Source organism: Bos javanicus, chromosome 24 (genome assembly GCF_032452875.1).
Source record: "Bos javanicus breed banteng chromosome 24, ARS-OSU_banteng_1.0, whole genome shotgun sequence".
NCBI classification, from domain to species: domain Eukaryota; kingdom Metazoa; phylum Chordata; class Mammalia; order Artiodactyla; family Bovidae; genus Bos; species Bos javanicus.
The window spans coordinates 50,404,504-50,425,358 of record NC_083891.1 but is presented as its reverse complement, the minus strand read 5'-3'; the positions used below and the strand labels follow the sequence as shown (position 1 = coordinate 50,425,358).

At 37.8% G+C, this 20,855-nt stretch overlaps 1 protein-coding gene and 1 long non-coding RNA gene across 5 annotated transcripts in view; one reads left to right on the top strand and one right to left on the bottom strand.

Moving 5' to 3' along the window:
• LOC133237748 (uncharacterized) overlaps nucleotides 1-20,855 on the top strand; it is a 26,985-nt gene extending 6,130 nt beyond the window's left edge. Inside the window, exon 2 of the long non-coding RNA XR_009733321.1 lies at nucleotides 19,082-20,855. This is a non-coding gene — a long non-coding RNA (uncharacterized LOC133237748). The remainder of the gene's footprint in view (nucleotides 1-19,081) is intronic.
• The window catches only part of ME2 (malic enzyme 2), a 65,615-nt gene continuing 48,470 nt past the window's right edge, over nucleotides 3,711-20,855 (bottom strand). For all 4 annotated transcript variants that reach the window (XM_061400213.1, XM_061400216.1, XM_061400217.1 and 1 more), the window contains 3 exons: nucleotides 18,455-18,525; nucleotides 17,811-17,909; nucleotides 3,711-4,139 (listed from right to left, as the gene is read on the bottom strand). In XM_061400213.1, the coding sequence (XP_061256197.1) occupies nucleotides 3,972-4,139; nucleotides 17,811-17,909; nucleotides 18,455-18,525 (338 nt within the window). In that variant the 3' untranslated portion in view covers nucleotides 3,711-3,971. The remainder of the gene's footprint in view (nucleotides 4,140-17,810; nucleotides 17,910-18,454; nucleotides 18,526-20,855) is intronic.

Here is a 20,855-nt window from a genome sequence, read left to right as displayed (position 1 = left end):
AATGACACTTAAAATTAGGAAAGTCAAGGAGAACAGTTCTCCCAGAACATAAAAGGACATACTGAAAACTGGGGAATAAATACCCATTAATTTCCCCTTTGTCTTAAAACTTTTAAGTGTGCTGATTGTAGGGGTAATTTCCCATAAAGCAAAGTAGCAAATACATCTTTATTTGGGAAAAACAGGCTTGATTAAATAGCCACATCAAAGGAAGAGTCAGTTTACTGGCAAAAAGCTGTTACAGAAAGATGCAAAGCATCCAAGTCACGTGACTTAAATTTGTGTATTTTATGTCACTGAACTATGCACACATTTCCAGACCTTTTTCTCCTTGAGAGGCACTGTCTTCCGTATCCATGTAAGGAAAATAATTATTGTTTTAAAATCTAATCACTGGTTTATCTGAGTAACTCCTGGCAAGGATTAAGGGAATTATGCAATAAGAATCGTGTCCTAATTAGGCCCAGTTGAATTTATAAAATTCGGAACAAAGCATTGAGCTTTTTCTCCACTTCTATTCTTGATTTCAGATGAGGGGTAAGGTTTCTGTAGTAAAACTGTCTTGATCATTTTAAATATTATGTATGTTACTCTTATTTAGCTTGTCTGTGGAGGACTGATATTTTTAAAATCTGGATGAACATCGAAATGCCAGTCATACATCGGTTGAGAGCCGAAGTAGACAAGGAGTATCTCTGCCGTTTTCTATAAAGTCAGCAATACACGTGTACCTACCTTGGCTGGAAATATGATATTGGTGCTACTTCACTAGGACAGTCCCTTTAAGTGGAATCCCAGTAGAGAGCTTTGAGCTTTATATTAATGTTCTCCAGTATTCTGTATGCTCAGCAGAGCTGATTCTGATTCGGTCAATTTAACAGAACCCTGGAGCTGTTCTGGGCTTGAAGAGGTTATTTTTGAGGCATACTGAATGGGCTTGGGAAAAGCAACAGCAGCGTCCAGATGAAATGCTTTTCCTAAGGCAAGAGTTTTCCCACTACCCTGCCATCCCCCTTGGGCTTTTTCAGTAATCTGAGAGTAAATAATGCTCCATGCCCCTCAATAACTATTATGCTTTGGTCTTAATTCATTAGCAACTCCTTTGCAAAGGAAAATGTGGAATCTTATTTCTCCAGAGGCTGATAATTTAGAGAAAGAAAAGACAAAAGATAGGGTAAGTTATATCATAAAACAAATAATAATAGAACAAATATCTACTTGATAATCTTTTATAAGTGAAAAACTAGTTGCTAGGTTTTACTTAACAAAGTATATTAATCTAAGAACTGAACAATGTTCTAATTACGTATTTTCAGAAGCAGCTGTTTAAAAGTTTTTTATTTTTGTTCTTATGAACATCCTATATAGGTTATACATAACAAAAGCAGATGAAACAAATTTGGTCTAAGAACAGAATTTCAGTTTTCTTTTCCAGAGACAGCATATACTATCTGAGCACTTAAACACACACTACACTCAGGACTCAGGAGCAGTGTCACACACATGTCCTCTGCACAGCAGCATGGGCACCCCTGGGAGATTATCTGAAGTGCAGAATCTCAGGCCCCATCTCAGGCCCGCTGCGTCAGCAGGAGGGTCGGTTAGCTCCCCGCGACCACCCAGCTCCTGGTGCTGGTGGTGTAGGGCCCTTAGAGGAGGGGCCAGAGGCATCTGCATTTTAAAACTTCACAGTAATTTGGTGGCCACTCCTGGTTAAGAATCCATCCCTTAAAAATTTTTTTAACTAAAATCTTTGACATTTTCCCATTATAGTCAATAAACCTTTACCCTCACTCGCTATCCAATTTGTTTCACAGTACAGGTGATAGGTCATTCCAGATTCGAAAAACATGCATTCTCACTTTTCCCTACTAAATAATTTGACAGCCTGATCTACAGAATTTCTTCAAAAGAACGAAAATAACTGTCCATTCCTATTAGGTTCAAATGGTTCTTTTCCAATTTGTTGCCATGATGCCACCCCTCCCCCTACCACCATGATGATAGTTCCTGCCTGTATTCTTGGCTTAAATAATAGAACATTTTAATTTACATCCAAAAATTGTTATGTGTTGAAATTCTGGTTCGTAAATAACACATAATGAGAGTAGGCAGCTTTTATTCTGTCTTATTTGAATAAGCAGGCTATATGCCATTTAGCCTTGCTTTCTCCTTAAAATATTTCCATGTATACTGTATTAGACACATTTGAATAAGCAAACATCTGAGTAAAATTACTTTAATTTTGCATTTTCCTGTCTTCAAGAAGAATTGATTGAAAAAACAGGTCTGTAATTATTTTACTTGTAATGTTAAACTAAAATCAAGATTTCACAGAGAGTATTTTTGTGGATGATTTTGACAAAGGTAACATGATAACCATAAGCCTTTCATCTTTAATTGAGGAAAACAGTGATCTGTTTATTTTACCAAACAGATAAAACATACCTGATTTTACTCATCTGTTAAGTATATTTAACCAACTGCATTTTTCCATACTCAAAATGGCAATGCCGCATTCTTAAAACATTGAATTACATTCACAATTACTATGACTCAATTAATCTCTACCTATCAGGTAAAAGGAAACAGGAACATAAAAATGAAGCCCTTCTATCCCCCTCCAGAATATTACATCTAACGTATCAAGAACTGTGGAGGGAAACTTCAAACAATGTGCACATTGATATGCAGCCATGAATAATTTTTTATAGTTTATCTTGTAAAATGGGCATTTTAAAGTTTTGTTTGTTGCCCCAAAGCAACTATGTTAGGGTTATATATAGCAAGACTACTTCTCAAAATGTTTGGGATTTTCCTTTAGAACTCTCCAATGTATAAGCCACATAAGAAAATTGATTTGACTAGGTAGTTATTACCCATGTCACTGGGACTAAAAATGACATTTACTGGTCTAAACACCTATTCACTCCCACTTAGCTCTAAATTAATTTTGGTGACTTCAAAAAATTAAATCCATCTTCAATGGAGAAGGAGTTAGTTATTACTACTAATGATATTTAAAGGAACATATCATAGGAACATTCCAAAATTATCTCAATAAAGACCATCACTACTGGAATAAGGGTATAGATTCACGTAGATGAGTCTAAATGTGACTCATTTAGATGGGAAACACATGGTCAGTTTGTTAAAAATCACTTGTCAAAAATCATAATTTATGAAGTCTACCTATACCCTGTTCTTTAGAATCAGGAGAAAATGAAAATGTGTTCTTCATAATAAGCAAACCTAAATTTCTAGTTATGCAATAAAAATATCATAATTAAAGCAATTAAATTTAAGATACTACCTTTATTTTACAAAATTACACTGTGATTTTCACACACTGTTGAAAACAATGACTATTTAATTTGTCGAAAGGCAGCAATAGTTCCTGTTTCACTTTATAATTAAGCTTCAGTTTAGTCCCAGAAAATAAATAATAGGGTAGATTTTTCTGTATCTGTCTACTGGAAAGGCATTTCAGAGGATGAAGGTCAAATAAAGCAGATATAAAAAGATATTTTTAGATGCTGACAACTTGTCCTTAGAATTTGGTTAAATTTGGCTTCTTCTCAAAATTCTGTACTCATATCCACAGAAGTAAATTTCTATTTTAGTAGCCCTACAAGAACTGGACAAGGGATTTTTAGCTGTAGTAGTAACTAGCAAATATTTTGCTAAGAGTGAACAAGAACACAAGTGAAGACATTCACAAGAACATTTTTAATATCTCTGATATGACGTGAGCTACAAACGAGAGTAAAAGCATTATGGTCATTTGATTGCAGGGTGCAGGTGGGCAGAGTAGTCAACACATCCACCCTGGTACAGAAGTGTGGATTCATGGGCAAAAATAAAGTGGAGGGGGGAGTTAAACAGAAAAAAGCATGAATTTAAGAACATTCTCTCTTTCTGTCTGAAAAAAAGGAGCTCCCTGATGCATGGAAAGTATCAGTGGTGTGCTTCTATTCTGTTATGGGGGGAGGGTGCGCCGCAGCCTCTGGCCACTCATACACATCGGGCAGCAGGGAATCGTACTCGCTTCGCCATATTCTTTCTCTAATGTATTTGGCCTTGTCCTCAGGTTCTGGGTATCGGAAAGCCATTTTATTAGCATACAGGTATTCTGTAACCTGAAAAATAATAAGATTACTGTATGGCTCTGAGTATTAACCTATTTAAAAGAAAAGGTATTATTAAATCACAAAGTAATGAATTTGGAAGGATGGTGTTTTTTTCAAAAGAAAAAATAACATTACTTGGACTCACTTCAAAACATTCAGAAACTATTAGAAGATTAAAAATATCTGCACTCTCACCATAAGTTTGATATGCTTTAAAGTGACTTTAAAGTTCCCCTTGCCCTGAAATATCAACATTTCCTTGACACTGCAGTAACCTTCCGCTTTACCGTGTACGGGTCCAGCAGACCTGCTTGGGTAGCCTGCCCTGCCTATGTCCTTTCCCACAGCCCTGCTGAGATGTGTGTGGGAGACTCGACTTCCTGGTCACAGCTGACGGGGCTAGGGTGAAAATCTAACCCAAGTGAGCCAGGTGTTTTTGCTCTACAATTTCGATGAAAGGACACAGAAATTATTACAAACCAGGTGTTGGACACTAGAACTATAAGGTCAAATAAAGTAAGGACTGGAACCTGTACATGGTAATAACTCAGCACCACCATCACTGAGTGTCAGGCATGTTTTTATGTGCTTTCCATGGGTATCTCATTTAACCCTCCCAAGAACCCTATCAGTTCAGTTCAGTTCAGTCGCTCAGTCGTGTCCGACTCTTTGTGACCCCATGAATCACAGCACACTAGGCCTCCCTGTCCATCACCAACTCCCGGAGTTCACCCCAGACTCACGTCTATCGAGTCAGTGATGCCATCCAGCCATCTCCTCCTCTGTCGTCCCTTTCTCCTCCTGCCCCCAATCCCTCCCAGCATCAGAGTCTTTTCCAATGAGTCAACTCTTCGCATGAGGTGGCCAAAGTACTGGAGTTTCAGCTTTAGCATCATTCCTTGCAAAGAAATGCCAGGGCTGATCTCCTTCAGAATGGACTGGTTGGATCTCCTTGCAGTCCAAGGGACTCTCAAGAGTCTTCTCCAACACCACAGTTCAAAAGCATCAATTCTTCGGTGCTTAGCCTTCTTCGCAATACAACTCTCACATCCATACATGACCACAGGAAAAACCATAGCCTTGACTAGACGGACCTTTGTTGGCAAAGTAATGTCTCTGCTTTTGAATATGCTGTCTAGGTTGGTCATGACTTTCCTTCCAAGGAGTAAGCATCTTTTAATTTCATGGCTGCAATCACCATCTGCAGTGATTTTGGAGCCCAAAAAAATAAAGTCTGATACTGTTTCCACTGTTATTATTATTCTCATTTTATACATGAGAACAACAAAGTCTGAGGAGTTTAAGTAACTTGCCCAAGGTATTTAAAGTGAGAAATATGTTTCAAGCCCACAGCATTCTGAGACTAGACCGCAGACCACCCTAAAAAGTTAAGTTAGGTACTTCATACCTAAACTGGCTTGAATGAATTTCTGATCTTTGTAGCAAGCCACACACCATGACTGGTGGTAAAGATAAACCCTCTGAGTCTTAGTTATGTTGTAAAATGAGGCAGAATGAAAAAGCTTCCTCACAGGGTAGCACAGTGTCTATCATATAGATAAGTTCTGAAGTTATGGTCTAACTTTAAAAAGAACGTAGTGATACATGATAGAAAAAAATTTATTTTTTCAAACAATTATGTCTCCTCCTCTAATTTTCATTCTAAATGATGATTACTATTAGTTCTTTCAGTTTTCTAAAAGAAATATTTAAGGAAAAATGATGGTTATTAAAGGTAATCCTTGGTCTTAGGATGATGCTTAAGAATTGATGCTTTTGAACTGTGGTGTTAGAGAAGACTCTTGAGAGTCCCTTGGACTGCAAAGAGATCCAACCAGTCCATTCTGAAGGAGATCAGCCCTGGCATTTCTTTGGAAGGAATGATGCTAAAGCTGAAACTCCAGTACTTTGGCCACCTCATGTGAAGAGTTGACTCATTGGAAAAGACTCTGATGCTGGGAGGGATTGGGGGGATTGGGGGCAGGAGGAAAAGGGGACGACAGAGGAGGAGATGGCTGGATGGCATCACTGACTCAATGGACGTGAGTCTGGGTGAACTCCGGGAGTTGGTGATGGAAAGGGAGGCCTGGCATGCTGCGATTCATGGGGTCGCAAAGAGTCGAACACAACTGAGCGACTGAACTGAACTGAACTGAACTTGGTCTTAGGAGCTCACTCTCATGATATTTTGTGATGGAAAATGTGTCAAATTCCGCTGACCCTCAAACAACAAGGGTTTGAACTGCACAGGTCCACTTATATGTGAATTTCTTTTACTAAATATATACCACGGGATTCCCAGTTGGTTGAATTTGTGGATGCAGAACCTCAGACCCTGAGGACCAACAGTAAGGTAATATGTAGATTTTCAGCTGCGCAGAGAGTCAGCAGCTAACTTTCACATTGTTTAAGGGTCACCTGTATTGTCTAGTCTTTTGTAGGAAACACGTCTGTATTCACAGGAAAGACTAGGGGCAGGGCCAAGGAGGTTGCACAGATATCCAGCAGGTGACCAGTGGCTATGTGGAGCTGCCCGGTGGCCTTGGGTAGCATTGGGGGATAGACACAAAGCACTGTCTACTCTCCTGATCCCCTGGCTCCATAAAAGGAAAACCTTAGGACACAGAAGGAGGAAGAGGGGGAAGAGACACAATCCTGGGGGCTCTGCTCCCATACCACCCCCAAGCACAGATCTTCTTCCTTATATATTACGTTTCATGTGCACATACTAGTAATCTAATTGACTGGTATCTTCCAAAATCTGTCCCACCTATAACACTCTAAAGTTGAACTCTATTCATCTAAATGCTGGGCTCTAAGTTCTTCAGTTGTTTTACAATAGTATTCAGAGTCCTAAACCTGGCGTTTGTGCATCTGTACAGCCAGTCTTAATTTCAAATCTTACCTAATGCCTTTTTCCCATCTATATTCTAGACTCCAGGTCAACTGAATTGATTATTTCCTAGGCATATCATTCTTTATCAATTTCCAATCTTTGCTTATTTTATGAGTATTAATATAATGCAACAATAACATTAATACTCAAAGGGGTAAAATCTTACGATCATCAGCATTTAAGTTGAAAGTGCAACTGATAAATTCTACATCTAATCCTGATATTTATGAAAATCTTGGGAGCTTCCTGGTGGCCTAGTGGAACAGAGGCCTGGGTTCACTCCCTGGTTGGGTGCTGAGATCCCACAAGCCATGCAGAGCAGCCAAAAAGAAAAAAGAAAATCTTAGTAAACAGTAGGAACATAAGCCTACTTCTTCAAAAAGATTTTAAAAGTACTTATTTCAATCCTTATTAAAATACTAGGATGTGTGCCCTTATCAACTCAATTATTTAAAACTGCTCTTACATAGCAAGGGACTTAGTAAAATAGGGAAAAAGTGAGTTATATACATTAAAAAAACAGTCATTTTCAGATAATTCACAACTCAACAATTGCAAAAGAATTAACTTAGTTCAACAAAGAACCCTGTTATCAAATAAATACCTTCCCTATATATTAGACATGACCAGTGAGGAAATATATATGGAAAGGGAAAATGTTATTTTAAAGGATAATGAAAATTTTGAATATCTATGAAAATAAGTAATAGGAAACATGCCACATTTCAATGAAGAAAACAACAAGGGGAGGAGCCAAGATGGCGGAGGAGTAGGACGGGGAGAACACTTTCTCCCCCACAAATTCATCAAAAGAGCATTTAAACGTCGAGTAAATTCCACAAAACAACTTCTGAATGCCGGCAGAGGACATCAGGCACCCAGAAAAGCAACCCAACTCTTCGAAAGGAGGTAGGAAAAAATATTAAAAACAAAAAAAAGAGACAAAAGAGGGAGGGACGGAGTTCCGTCCCGGGAAGGGAATCTTAAAAAGAGAGAAGTTTCCAAACATCAGGAAACCTTCTCACTGCCGAATCTGTGCCGAGCTTTGGAAGCACAGAGGGCAACATAACAGGGAGAAAAAATAAATAAACAATTTAAAACTCGCAGATTGCGAGCCCTACGGTAACTCCCCCAGCAGAGAAGCAGCGCAGACGCCTGCATCCGCCATTAGCAAACCGGGGCTGGGCAGGGAGGCGCGGCGTGGGCTGCATCGCTGAGAGTAAGAATCTGGCCTGAATACCCTGAGCGCTATCTGAGCGAAATAATTTGGGCTAGCAAACCAGACTGTGGGATACCTACCACGCGAAAAGCCAGCCCTAACCTAAGACCGCCAGGCCTGCGCACGGAACAAAGGACTGAACAGAGATAGCCGGCTGCAGACCTTCCCCCTCCGGTGACAGGCAGCCAGAGCCGGAAGGGGGCAATCGCAGCCCCAGAGAGACATTATCTATAAAATTGTAAGCAGGCTTCTTTGCTAACTAAAACTTCTTGGGGGTCTGGACGGTCAACATCTGCCTGAGAACGTGCGCCGGTTTTACATCCAGATAACCGAGTGGCGGGGAGGCGATAAGTCGCAGCATTGGCGCTCGCCTGGGAAGAGCAAATTGGCGCTCGGACCTGGGAAGAGCACAAAACGCAGGCCCAACTGAGTCTGCGCCTCTGAGGACTACCCGAGTGCCTGAACCTGAGCGGCTTGGACCTGGGAGGTGCATGCAGCCCAGGGCCAGCCTCGGATTGTTCCCGGCGGAACAACCTAGAGTCCGAGCAGTGTGGACAGGGAGGCTACACGCGCCGTGAGCGGGGGCAGCCCCAGGGTGGCTGAGGCACTGCGAGCCCACGCCAGTGTTATTTGTTTGCAGCATCCCTCCCTCCCTCCCCACAGCGCGACTGAACAAGTAAGCCTAAAAAAAAAAAAAAAAAAAAGTGTCCTCCACCGTGCCCTTTGAGTCAGGGCGGAAACCAGATACTGAAGAGACTAGCAAACAGAAGAAGATATAACAGAGGGAAACGCCTTGGAAGCTACAGGCAATAGATCAAAACCCTGTGGTTACTACGGACTACATAGGAAGGGGCCTATAGATCTTGAGAAATATAAATCTGACCAAGGAACTAGCCAAAAATGAACTGAACCCACAATACCCACAAAAAAAAAAACAAAAAAGTCCTAGATATATTTTTATTATTTTTATGATCATTCTTTTTTTTAATTAAAAAAAAAATTTTAAGTCCTCTATTCCTTTTTCACTTTTATAACCTATTACTTTGCAAAAAAAAAAAAAAAAAAGACCCTATTTTTTCTTCTTCAGCAAACTTCATATATATATATTTTATAATTTTTGACCTTGTTTTTTTTTTTTTTGTTTTTGTCTTTTTCTTCTTTTCTTTAACACTGTATTTTTGAAATTCCAAACTCTACTCTAGATTTTTAATGTTCGCTTTTTGGTATATGTTATCAATTTTGTACCTATAGTTTTTTTTTATATAATTTCTGTGACTTTTTTTTTTCTTCTTCTCTGTTTCTTTCTCTTCTTCTTTTATATAACATTGTATATCTGAAATTCCAAACTTTACTCTAGATTTTTAATTTATGCTTTTTGGTATTTGATATCAATTTTGTACCTGTATTTTCTTTATAATTTTTGTGACATTGTTCGTATTTGTTTGTTTTCTCTCTTTATTTTTCTTCTTCTTCTTTTTTTTTTTTTTTTTTAACATTGTATTTTTGAAATTCCAAACTCTACTCTAGATTTTTAATTTTTGCTTTCTGGTATTAGTTATCAGTTTTGTACCTGTACTTTCTTTATAATTTTCGCGACCTTGTTTGTTTTTGTTTGTTCGTTTTTTTCTCTCTTTCTTTTCCTTCTTCTTTTCTTCAACATCGTATTTTTGAAATTCCAAACTCTACTCTAGATTTTTAATTTTCGCTTTCTGGTATTAGTTATCAATTTTGTACCTGTACTTTCTTTATAATTTTCACGACCTTGTTTGTTTTTGTTTGTTCGTTCTTTCTCTCTTTCTTTTCCTTCTTCTTTTCTTTAACATCGTATTTTTGAAATTCCAAACTCTACTCTAGATTTTTAATTTTTGCTTTTATGTATTTGTTACCAATTTTGTACCTTTAAGGACCCAGTGTTCAGGACCCATTTTTCACTAGGGAGTGAGATTACTGGCTTGACTGCTCTCTCTCCCTTTGGACCCTCCTTTTTCTCCACCAGGTCGCCTGTGTCTCCTCCCTAACCCCTCTCTACTCTACCCAACTCTGTGAATTTCTGTGTGTTCCAGACGGTGGAGAACACTTAGGGAACTGATTACTGGCTGGATCTGTCTCCCTCCTTTTCATTCCCCCTTTTATCCTTCTGGCCACCTCTGTTACCTTCCTCCTTCTTCTCTTCTCTGTATAACCCCGTGAACATCTCTGAGTGGTCCAGTTGTGGAGTGCACATAAGGAAGTGACTACTGGCTAGCCCACTCTCTCCACTATTGATTCACCTCATCTCATTTGGGTCACCTCTAACTCCCTCCTCCCTCTTCTCTTCTCCATGTAACCCTGTGAACCTCTCTGAGTGACCCTCACTGTAGAGAAACTTATCATCTTTAATGTAGATGTTTTATCAATGGTGCTGTATAGAAGGAGAAGTTTTGAAACTACTGTAAAAATAAGACCGATAATCGGAAGCAGGAGACTTAAGTCCAAACCCTGACTCCAGGGAACTCCTGACTCCAAGGAACATTCATTGACAGGAGCTCATCAAATGCCTCCATAGCGACACTGAAACCAAGCACCACACAAGGGCCAATAAGTTCCAGGGCAAGACATACCAAGCAAATTCTCCAGCAACAAAGGAACACAGCCCTGAGCTTCAAGATACAGGCTGCCCAAAGTCACCCCAAAACTATAGACATCTCATAACTCATTACTGGACATTTCATTGCACTCCAGAGAGAAGAAATACAGCTTCACCCACCAGAACACCGACACAAGCTTCCCTAACCAGGAAACCTTGACAAGCCACCTGTACAAACCCACACACAGTGAGGAAACGCCACAATAAAGAGAACTCCACAAACTGCCAGAATACAGAAAGGACACCCCAAACTTAGCAATTTAAACAAGATGAAGAGACAGAGGAATACTCAGCAGATAAAGGAACAGGATAAATGCCCACCAAACCAAACAAAAGAGGAAGAGATAGGGAATCTACCTGATAAAGAATTCCGAATAATGATAGTGAAATTGATCCAAAATCTTGAAACTAAAATGGAATCACAGATAAATAGCCTGGAGACAAGGATTGAGAAGATGCAAGAAAGGTTTAACAAGGACCTAGAAGAAATAAAAAAGAGTCAATATATAATGAATAATGCAATAAGTGAAATTAAAAACACTCTGGAGGCAACAAATAGTAGAATAACAGAGGCAGAAGACAGGATTAGTGAATTAGAAGATAGAATGGTAGAAATAAATGAATCAGAGAGGATAAAAGAAAAACGAATTAAAAGAAATGAGGACAATCTCAGAGACCTCCAGGACAATATTAAACGCTACAACATTCGAATCATAGGGGTTCCAGAAGAAGAAGACAAAAAGAAAGACCATGAGAAAATACTTGAGGAGATAATAGTGGAAAACTTCCCTAAAATGGGGAAGGAAATAATCACCCAAGTCCAAGAAACCCAGAGAGTCCCAAACAGGATAAACCCAAGGAGAAACACCCCAAGACACATATTAATCAAATTAACAAAGATCAAACACAAAGAACAAATATTAAAAGCAGCAAGGGAAAAACAACAAATAACACACAAGGGAATTCCCATAAGGATAACAGCTGATCTTTCAATAGAGACTCTTCAAGCCAGGAGGGAATGGCAAGACATACTTAAAATGATGAAAGAAAATAACCTACAGCCCAGATTATTGTACCCAGCAAGGATCTCATTCAAGTATGAAGGAGAAATCAAAAGCTTTTCAGACAAGCAAAAGCTGAGAGAATTCTGCACCACCAAACCAGCTCTCCAACAAATACTAAAGGATATTCTCTAGACAGGAAACACAAAAACGGTGTATAAACTCGAACCCAAAACAATAAAGTAAATGGCAACGGGAACATACTTATCAGTAATTACCTTAAATGTAAATGGGTTGAATGCCCCAACCAAAAGACAAAGACTGGCTGAATGGATACAAAAACAAGACCCCTACATATGTTGTCTACAAGAGACCCACCTCAAAACAGGGGACACATACAGACTGAAAGTGAAGGGCTGGAAAAAGATTTTCCATGCAAATAGGGACCAAAAGAAAGCAGGAGTAGCAATACTCATATCAGATAAAATAGACTTTAAAACAAAGGCTGTGAAAAGAGACAAAGAAGGTCACTACATAATGATCAAAGGATCAATCCAAGAAGAAGATATAACAATTATAAATATATATGCACCCAACACGGGAGCACCACAGTACGTAAGACAAATGCTAACAAGTATGAAAGGAGAAATTAACAATAACACAATAATAGTGGGAGACTTTAATACCCCACTTACACCTATGGATAGATCAACTAAACAGAAAATTAACAAGGAAACACAAACTTTAAACGATACAATAGACCAGTTAGACCTAATTGATATCTATAGGTCATTTCATCCCAAAACAATGAATTTCACCTTTTTCTCAAGCGCACATGGAACCTTCTCCAGGATAGATCACATCCTGGGCCATAAAGCTAGCCTTGGTAAATTCAAAAAAATAGAAATCATTCCAAGCATTTTTTCTGACCACAATGCAGTAAGATTAGATCTCAATTACAGGAGAAAAACTATTAAAAATTCCAACATATGGAGGCTGAACAACACGCTGCTGAATAACCAACAAATCACAGAAAAAATCAAAAAAGAAATCAAAATTTGCATACAAACGAATGAAAATGAAAACACAACAACCCAAAACCTGTGGGACACGGTAAAAGCAGTCCTAAGGGGAAAGTTCATAGCAATACAGGCACACCTCAAGAAACAAGAAAAAAGTCAAATAAATAACCTAACTCTACACCTAAAGCAACTAGAAAAGGAAGAAATGAAGAACCCCAGGGTTAGTAGAAGGAAAGAAATCTTAAAAATTAGAGCAGAAATAAATGCAAAAGAAACAAAAGAGACCATAGCAAAAATCAACAAAACCAAAAGCTGGTTCTTTGAAAGGATAAATAAAATTGACAAACCATTAGCCAGACTCATCAAGAAACAAAGGGAGAAAAATCAAATCAACAAAATTAGAAACGAAAATGGAGAGATCACAACACACAACACAGAAATACAAAGGATCATAAGAGACTACTATCAACAATTATATGCCAATAAAATGGACAACGTGGAAGAAATGGACAAATTCTTAGAAAAGTACAACTTTCCAAAACTGGACCAGGAAGAAATAGAAAATCTTAACAGACCCATCACAAGCACGGAAATTGAAACTGTAATCAAAAATCTTCCAGCAAACAAAAGCCCCGGTCCAGACGGCTTCACAGCTGAATTCTACCAAAAATTTAGAGAAGAGCTCACACCTATCCTGCTCAAACTCTTCCAGAAAATTGCAGAGGAAGGTAAACTTCCAAACTCATTCTATGAGGCCACCATCACCCTAATACCAAAACCTGACAAAGATCCCACAAAAAAAGAAAACTACAGGCCAATATCACTGATGAACATAGATGCAAAAATCCTTAACAAAATTCTAGCAATCAGAATCCAACAACACATTAAAAAGATCATACACCATGATCAAGTGGGCTTTATCCCAGGGATGCAAGGATTCTTCAATATCCGCAAATCAATCAATGTAATACACCACATTAACAAATTGAAAAATAAAAACCATATGATTATCTCAATAGATGCAGAGAAAGCCTTTGACAAAATTCAACATCCATTTATGATAAAAACTCTCCAGAAAGCAGGAATAGAAGGAACATACCTCAACATAATAAAAGCTATATATGACAAACCCACAGCAAACATTATCCTCAATGGTGAAAAATTGAAAGCATTTCCTCTAAAGTCAGGAACAAGACAAGGGTGCCCACTTTCACCATTACTATTCAACATAGTTTTGGAAGTTTTGGCCACAGCAATCAGAGCAGAAAAAGAAATAAAAGGAATCCAAATTGGAAAAGAAGAAGTAAAACTCTCACTATTTGCAGATGACATGATCCTCTACATAGAAAACCCTAAAGAGTCCACCAGAAAATTACTAGAAATAATCAATGACTACAGTAAAGTTGCAGGATATAAAATCAACACACAGAAATCCCTTGCATTCCTATACACTAATAATGAGAAAACAGAAAGAGAAATTAAGGAAACAATTCCATTCACCATTGCAACGGAAAGAATAAAATACTTAGGAATATATCTACCTAAAGAAACTAAAGACCTATATATAGAAAACTATAAAACACTGGTGAAAGAAATCAAAGAGGACACTAATAGATGGAGAAATATACCATGTTCATGGATTGGAAGAATCAATGTAGTGAAAATGAGTATACTACCCAAAGCAATTTATAGATTCAACGCAATCCCTATCAAGCTACCAACAGTATTCTTCACAGAGCTAGAACAAATAATTTCACAATTTGTATGGAAATACAAAAAACCTCGAATAGCCAAAGCAATCTTGAGAAAGAAGAATGGAACTGGAGGAATCAACCTACCTGACTTCAGGCTCTACTACAAAGCCACAGTTATCAAGACAGTATGGTACTGGCACAAAGACAGAAATATTGATCAATGGAATAAAATAGAAAGCCCAGAGATAAATCCACGCACATATGGACACCTTATCTTAGACAAAGGAGGCAAGAATATACAATGGATTAAAGACAATCTCTTTAACAAGTGGTGCTGGGAAATCTGGTCAACCACTTGTAAAAGAATGAAACTGGACCACTTTCTAACACCATACACAAAAATAAACTCAAAATGGATTAAAGATCTAAACGTAAGACCAGAAACTATAAAACTCCTAGAGGAGAACATAGGCAAAACACTCTCCGACATACATCACAGCAGGATCCTCTATGACCCACCTCCCAGAATATTGGAAATAAAAGCAAAAATAAACAAATGGGACCTAATTAACCTTAAAAGCTTCTGCACATCAAAGGAAACTATTAGCAAGGTGAAAAGACAGCCTTCAGAATGGGAGAAAATAATAGCAAATGAAGCAACCGACAAACAACTAATCTCAAAAATATACAAGCAACTCCTACAGCTCAACTCCAGAAAAATAAACGACCCAATCAAAAAATGGGCCAAAGAACTAAATAGACATTTCTCCAAAGAAGACATACAGATGGCTAACAAACACATGAAAAGATGCTCAACATCACTCATTATCAGAGAAATGCAAATCAAAACCACTATGAGGTACCATTTCACACCAGTCAGAATGGCTGCGATCCAAAAGTCTACAAATAATAAATGCTGGAGAGGGTGTGGAGAAAAGGGAACCCTCTTACACTGTTGGTGGGAATGCAAACTAGTACAGCCACTATGGAGAACAGTGTGGAGATTCCTTAAAAAACTGGAAATAGAACTGCCTTATGATCCAGCAACCCCACTGCTGGGCATACACACTGAGGAAACCAGAAGGGAAAGAGACACGTGTACCCCAATGTTCATCGCAGCACTGTTTATAATAGCCAAGACATGGAAGCAACCTAGATGTCCATCAGCAGATGAATGGATAAGAAAGCTGTGGTACATATACACAATGGAGTATTACTCAGCCATTAAAAAGAATACATTTGAATCAGTTCTAATGAGGTGGATGAAACTGGAGCCTATTATACAGAGTGAAGTAAGCCAGAAGGAAAAACATCAATACAGTATACTAACGCATATATATGGAATTTAGAAAGATGGTAACAATAACCCGGTGTACGAGACAGCAAAAGAGACACTGATGTATAGAACAGTCTTATGGACTCTGTGGGAGAGGGAGATGGTGGGAAGATTTGGGAGAATGGCAATGAAACATGTAAAATATCATGTAGGAAACGAGTTGCCAGTCCAGGTTCGATGCATGATGCTGGATGCTTGGGGCTGGTGCACTGGGACGGCCCAGAGGGATGGTATGGGGAGGGAGGAGGGAGGAGGGTTCGGGATGGGGAACACATGTATACCTGTGGTGGATTCATTTTGATATTTGGCAAAACTAATACAATTATGTAAAGTTTAAAAATAAAATAAAATTAGAGGAAAAAAAAAAAAAAGAAAACAACAAAATTATACTGAAAAACTTAGAGAAAAACCTTAGTAAATGGAGAGAGAGATATCGAATAGGGAAGAGTCAATACAGACAGACTCAATTTCACCAATTTATAAATATGACATAGTCTCAGTTTGAAGGGTTTTGAATTAAAAAAACTGACTCAAAAATTCATCCAAAAGAATAAAAAGGTCAGAATAGAAAGAAAATCCTGAAAAAACCATAATGATGGTTTCATATGTATAATGGGTAGTATCAAATAGCAAACATTATTAAACGAAAACAGTGCCTAATAATAGGCAAATATGGTCACAACAGACTCCTAGTAAAGGAACCAATGTTTGTTTTTATGTTAACAAGAGTAGCATTCCCAGTCAGTTGGTGCTGAGACAACTGGTTAACTTTTCAGGAAAGAATGTTTCTCTGTCTCATATCATACACTAAAATCTCAGAGGGATTAAAAAGTTTTATGTTAAAAAAAAAAAAAGTTTTATGTTATTAGAAAATACAGGTAGACGTTTATGACTTTGGAGAGGGAGAAAGCATCAACATCCACAGGAGGTAAGAAAACAATCCATAAACGGATCATTCCATTAAAAAAAGTGTGAAAAATGGCACTAAGTTAAAGTAAATGACAAAGGGGAAAATACCTACAGCACAGAAAACAGAAGGATCATTACCCTTACTGTTTAAAGAGCCTACTGTTAGAAAGTAGAAGACAAATACAGAAGGAATACTATTGTTCAATAAAAACAAAAATATTCAATTTAATAAAGTAAATGCTTTAAATGAAAGTAACATGTGCAATTAAAAAAGTAATTCTAAGTATTGGCAGAATACATTCCTATCTAACAGGGCAGTATAAATTAATACTTTTTTTCTGAAAAATCATTTGGCAATGTTTATCAGAAGCCTTAACATGTCAATCCTTTGTTCTTATGATGAGAAATTTACCTTAAGAAAAAATGATCACAAATGCATATAAAGACTTATTTAAGGATGTTCATTGTAATATTATCTAAGGATGTTCACTATAATATTACCTGAGGATGTTCACTGTAATATTATCTGAGAATGTTCACTATAATATCATCTAAGGATATTCACTATAATATTATTTCTAGTGAAACAGAAGATGCTTAAATGTCCCCCAAAACAGAGAAATGGTTAAACAAATTATGATCTAACAACAAAGAGAATTCCACAAATATTAGTGCTCCTAAGAATTATTATTGATTTACATACTATACTTACAATATATTAAGTGGAAACAAAGCAGTGAGGAAACAGTTTTAAAAACAGGCACAGGTGACTACACCTGTGTGCATTTTATATGTTTGTGGGAAGAAAAAAAAGACTAGAAGGCATCAAAGCAGACTTACATTCTGGTAGTAAGAATATGAGCAACCTAAAATTTCTTGTCTGCCCTCTCTAAATGTTCCCAATTTTTCTCGAACCTGTGTTAGTTGTGTAAAAACACCATTAAAATTTCTGTGAAGAGGTACAAATTATTACTTACTTTAATAGCAATGTTAAGAGAAACTTCCTGAATATTAGAAAGTGGTGGGTAAAGTCTCCCCTGAGCCAGCTCTTTATCTGTCAACTGACTTGTCAGAGCCTGAAGAGAAAGAAAATAATTTCATTTTTGTTTGCATAAATAACAGAGTAATAAGGACAAATGAAATGGGAAAAGGGTTGGGGGAACAGAGAATAATTCTCTGTTATTCTTGTTTCTAGCAGGAATACACTTAATCCACTGCAGAAATTAAAACTGCTTTCCACTAAACAGTAAATATTTAGATTTGGCTGCCGTCTATGGGGTCGCACAGAGTCGGACACGACTGAAGCGACTTAGCAGCAGCAGCAGCAAAGACTTTTAATCATATTTAGAGACATTTTATCTGTGCTATCACTTATGTAACCTTCAGATATGTATAATACAGGTAGAGTATATATGAAAGGATTCACAGCTTGCAATTAAACACTGGAAAAATCATGGTAAATTAATTTATGTAGAAGAAGAAGGTATATCAAAAAAACAATGGATGAGTCATTTCCTTTTCATTCATAAGGCAGATTTAACTCATTCTCTGTTTTTAAGATAAATTCATTTTTATAATTCATCCTTTATAAAATAACCAAACAATATTTAAAACACTTAACCTTTGCAGCTTCCAGGAACACATGGTCACTAATATGCCGGGTGTTACAGAGAATAACAGCTAAAGCCACACCTGGAATACATTTAAAATACTTTTTTTTAGTAAGGTCACTTCAAATTATGAAAGGAGTGAAATAAAATTCCTAGATTTAAACCAAATTAATGGTAAGGCATCCCTCCCCCAAACAACCTATCTGAAAAAACAAAGCAGCCAAGAGAAAACAGAAATCTGAGTACTAAAATCAAATGATCTTTAACTATTACAATTCTCATTTACTAGAAAAAATAATTTTAGAAATATCAAATGGCTTTTCGCAATTTAGTTTTCACATTTATCAAATTTACAAATGTATATAATTCATCAACAGTTGTTACAAAAACATTAATTCCCAGTCCATCTCTAATCCTCTACTTCTTGCTCTACAGAGGTGACTGTTTTTAATTCTCTTAGCTGATTATTTTATTAGTTTGGTGCAAAAATAACTGCAGTTTTGCATTGTTCAATTTTGCCATTTGATATTGGAATACATTCTTAAGTAAATGTGATCATGTTATATATAGTTTTAATGTACATTTTTTGCTAATGACTTATTACTTGCTATTTATTTTATATTTATTTCAAACTACAGAAATGATATTATACAAAAAGCAAATTCAAGTGATTTTTTATTCGAGTTCAAAATGGATTGTAAAGCAGTAGAGACAACTCACAACATCAACAATACATTTGGCCCAGGAACTGCTAACGAATGTACAGTGTAGTGGCAGTTCAAGAAATTTTGCAAAGGAGACAAGAGCCTTGAAGATGAGAAGCATAGTGGCCAGCCACCAGAAGTCGACAACAACCAACTGAGAGCAATCATCGAAGGTGATCCTCTCACAGCTACACAAGAAGTTGCCGAAGAACATGGACCATTCTACGGTCATTTAGCATTTGAAGCAAATTGGACAGGTGAACACAGCTCAGTAAGTGGGTTCCTCCTGAGCTGACTAAAAATGAAAAAACATAGTCATTTGGAAGTGTCACTTTCTCTTACTCTACGCAACAACAACAAACCATTTCTCGATTGGATTGTGACATGTCACAAAAAGTAGATTTTATGGCAGAAAGTGAAGAAGAACGAAAGAGCCTCTTGATGAAAGTGAAAAAGTTGGCTTAAAGCTCAACATTCAGAAAACAAAGATCATGGCATCCGGTCCCATCACTTCATGGCAAACAGATGGGGAAACAGTGGAAACAGTGACTGACTTTATTTTGGGGGCTCCAAAATCACTGCAGATGGTGACTGCAGCTGTGAAATTAAAAGACGCTTACTCCTTGGAAGGAAAGTTATGACCAACCTAGACAACATATTAAAAAGCAGAGACAATACTTTGCCAATGAAGGTTCGTCTAGTCAAGGCTATGGTTTTTCCAGTGGTCATGTATGGACATGAGAGCTGGACTATAAAGAAAGCTGAGCGCCGAAGAATTGATGCTTTAGAACTGTGGTGTTGGAGAAGACTCTTGAGAGTCCCTTGGACTTCAAGGAGATCCAACCAGTCCATCCTAAAGGAGATCAGTCCTGGATGTTCATTGGAAAGACTGATGTTGAAGCTGAAAAACTCCAATATTTTGGCCACCTGATGTGAAGAGCTGACTCATTGGAAAAGACCCTGCTGTTGGGAAAGATTGAGGGCAGGAGGACAAGGGGACGACAGAGATGAGATGGTTGGATGGCCTCACCTACTCAATGGATGTGAGTTTGGGTAAACTCCGGGAGTTGGTGATGGACAGGGAGGCCTGGCGTGCTGCGGTTCATGGGGTTTCAAAGAGTAGGACATGACTGAGCAACTGAACTGAACTGATACAACAGGCGATGACCAGCTCTGTGCTTGGATAGAGAAGAAGCTCCAAAGCATTTCCCAAAGCCAAACTTGCACCAAAAAAAGGTTATGGTCAGTGTTTGGTGGTTTGCTGCCCCTATTAAAGGGTTCTAAATCCTGGTGAAACCATTACATCTGAAAAGTATGCTCAGCAAATCAATGAGATGCACCGAAAACTGCAACGTCTGCAACCAGCCTTGGTCAACAGAAAGGGCCCAATGTTTCTCATAATGCCCAACTGCACGTCATACAGACAATGCTTCGAAAATTGAATGAATTGGGCTATAAAGTTTTGCCTCATCCACCATATTCTCCTGACCTCTTCTCAACTGACTACCACTTCTTCAAGCATCTCAACAACTTTTTGCAGAGAAAACCAGCTTCCATAATCAGCAGGAGGCAGAAAATGCTTTCTGAGAGTTCGTCAAATCTGAAAGCATGGATTTTTATGCTACAAGAATAAACAAACTTCTCATTGGCAAAAATGTGTTCATTGTAGTGGTTTCTATTTTGATTAATAAATATGTATTTGAACCTA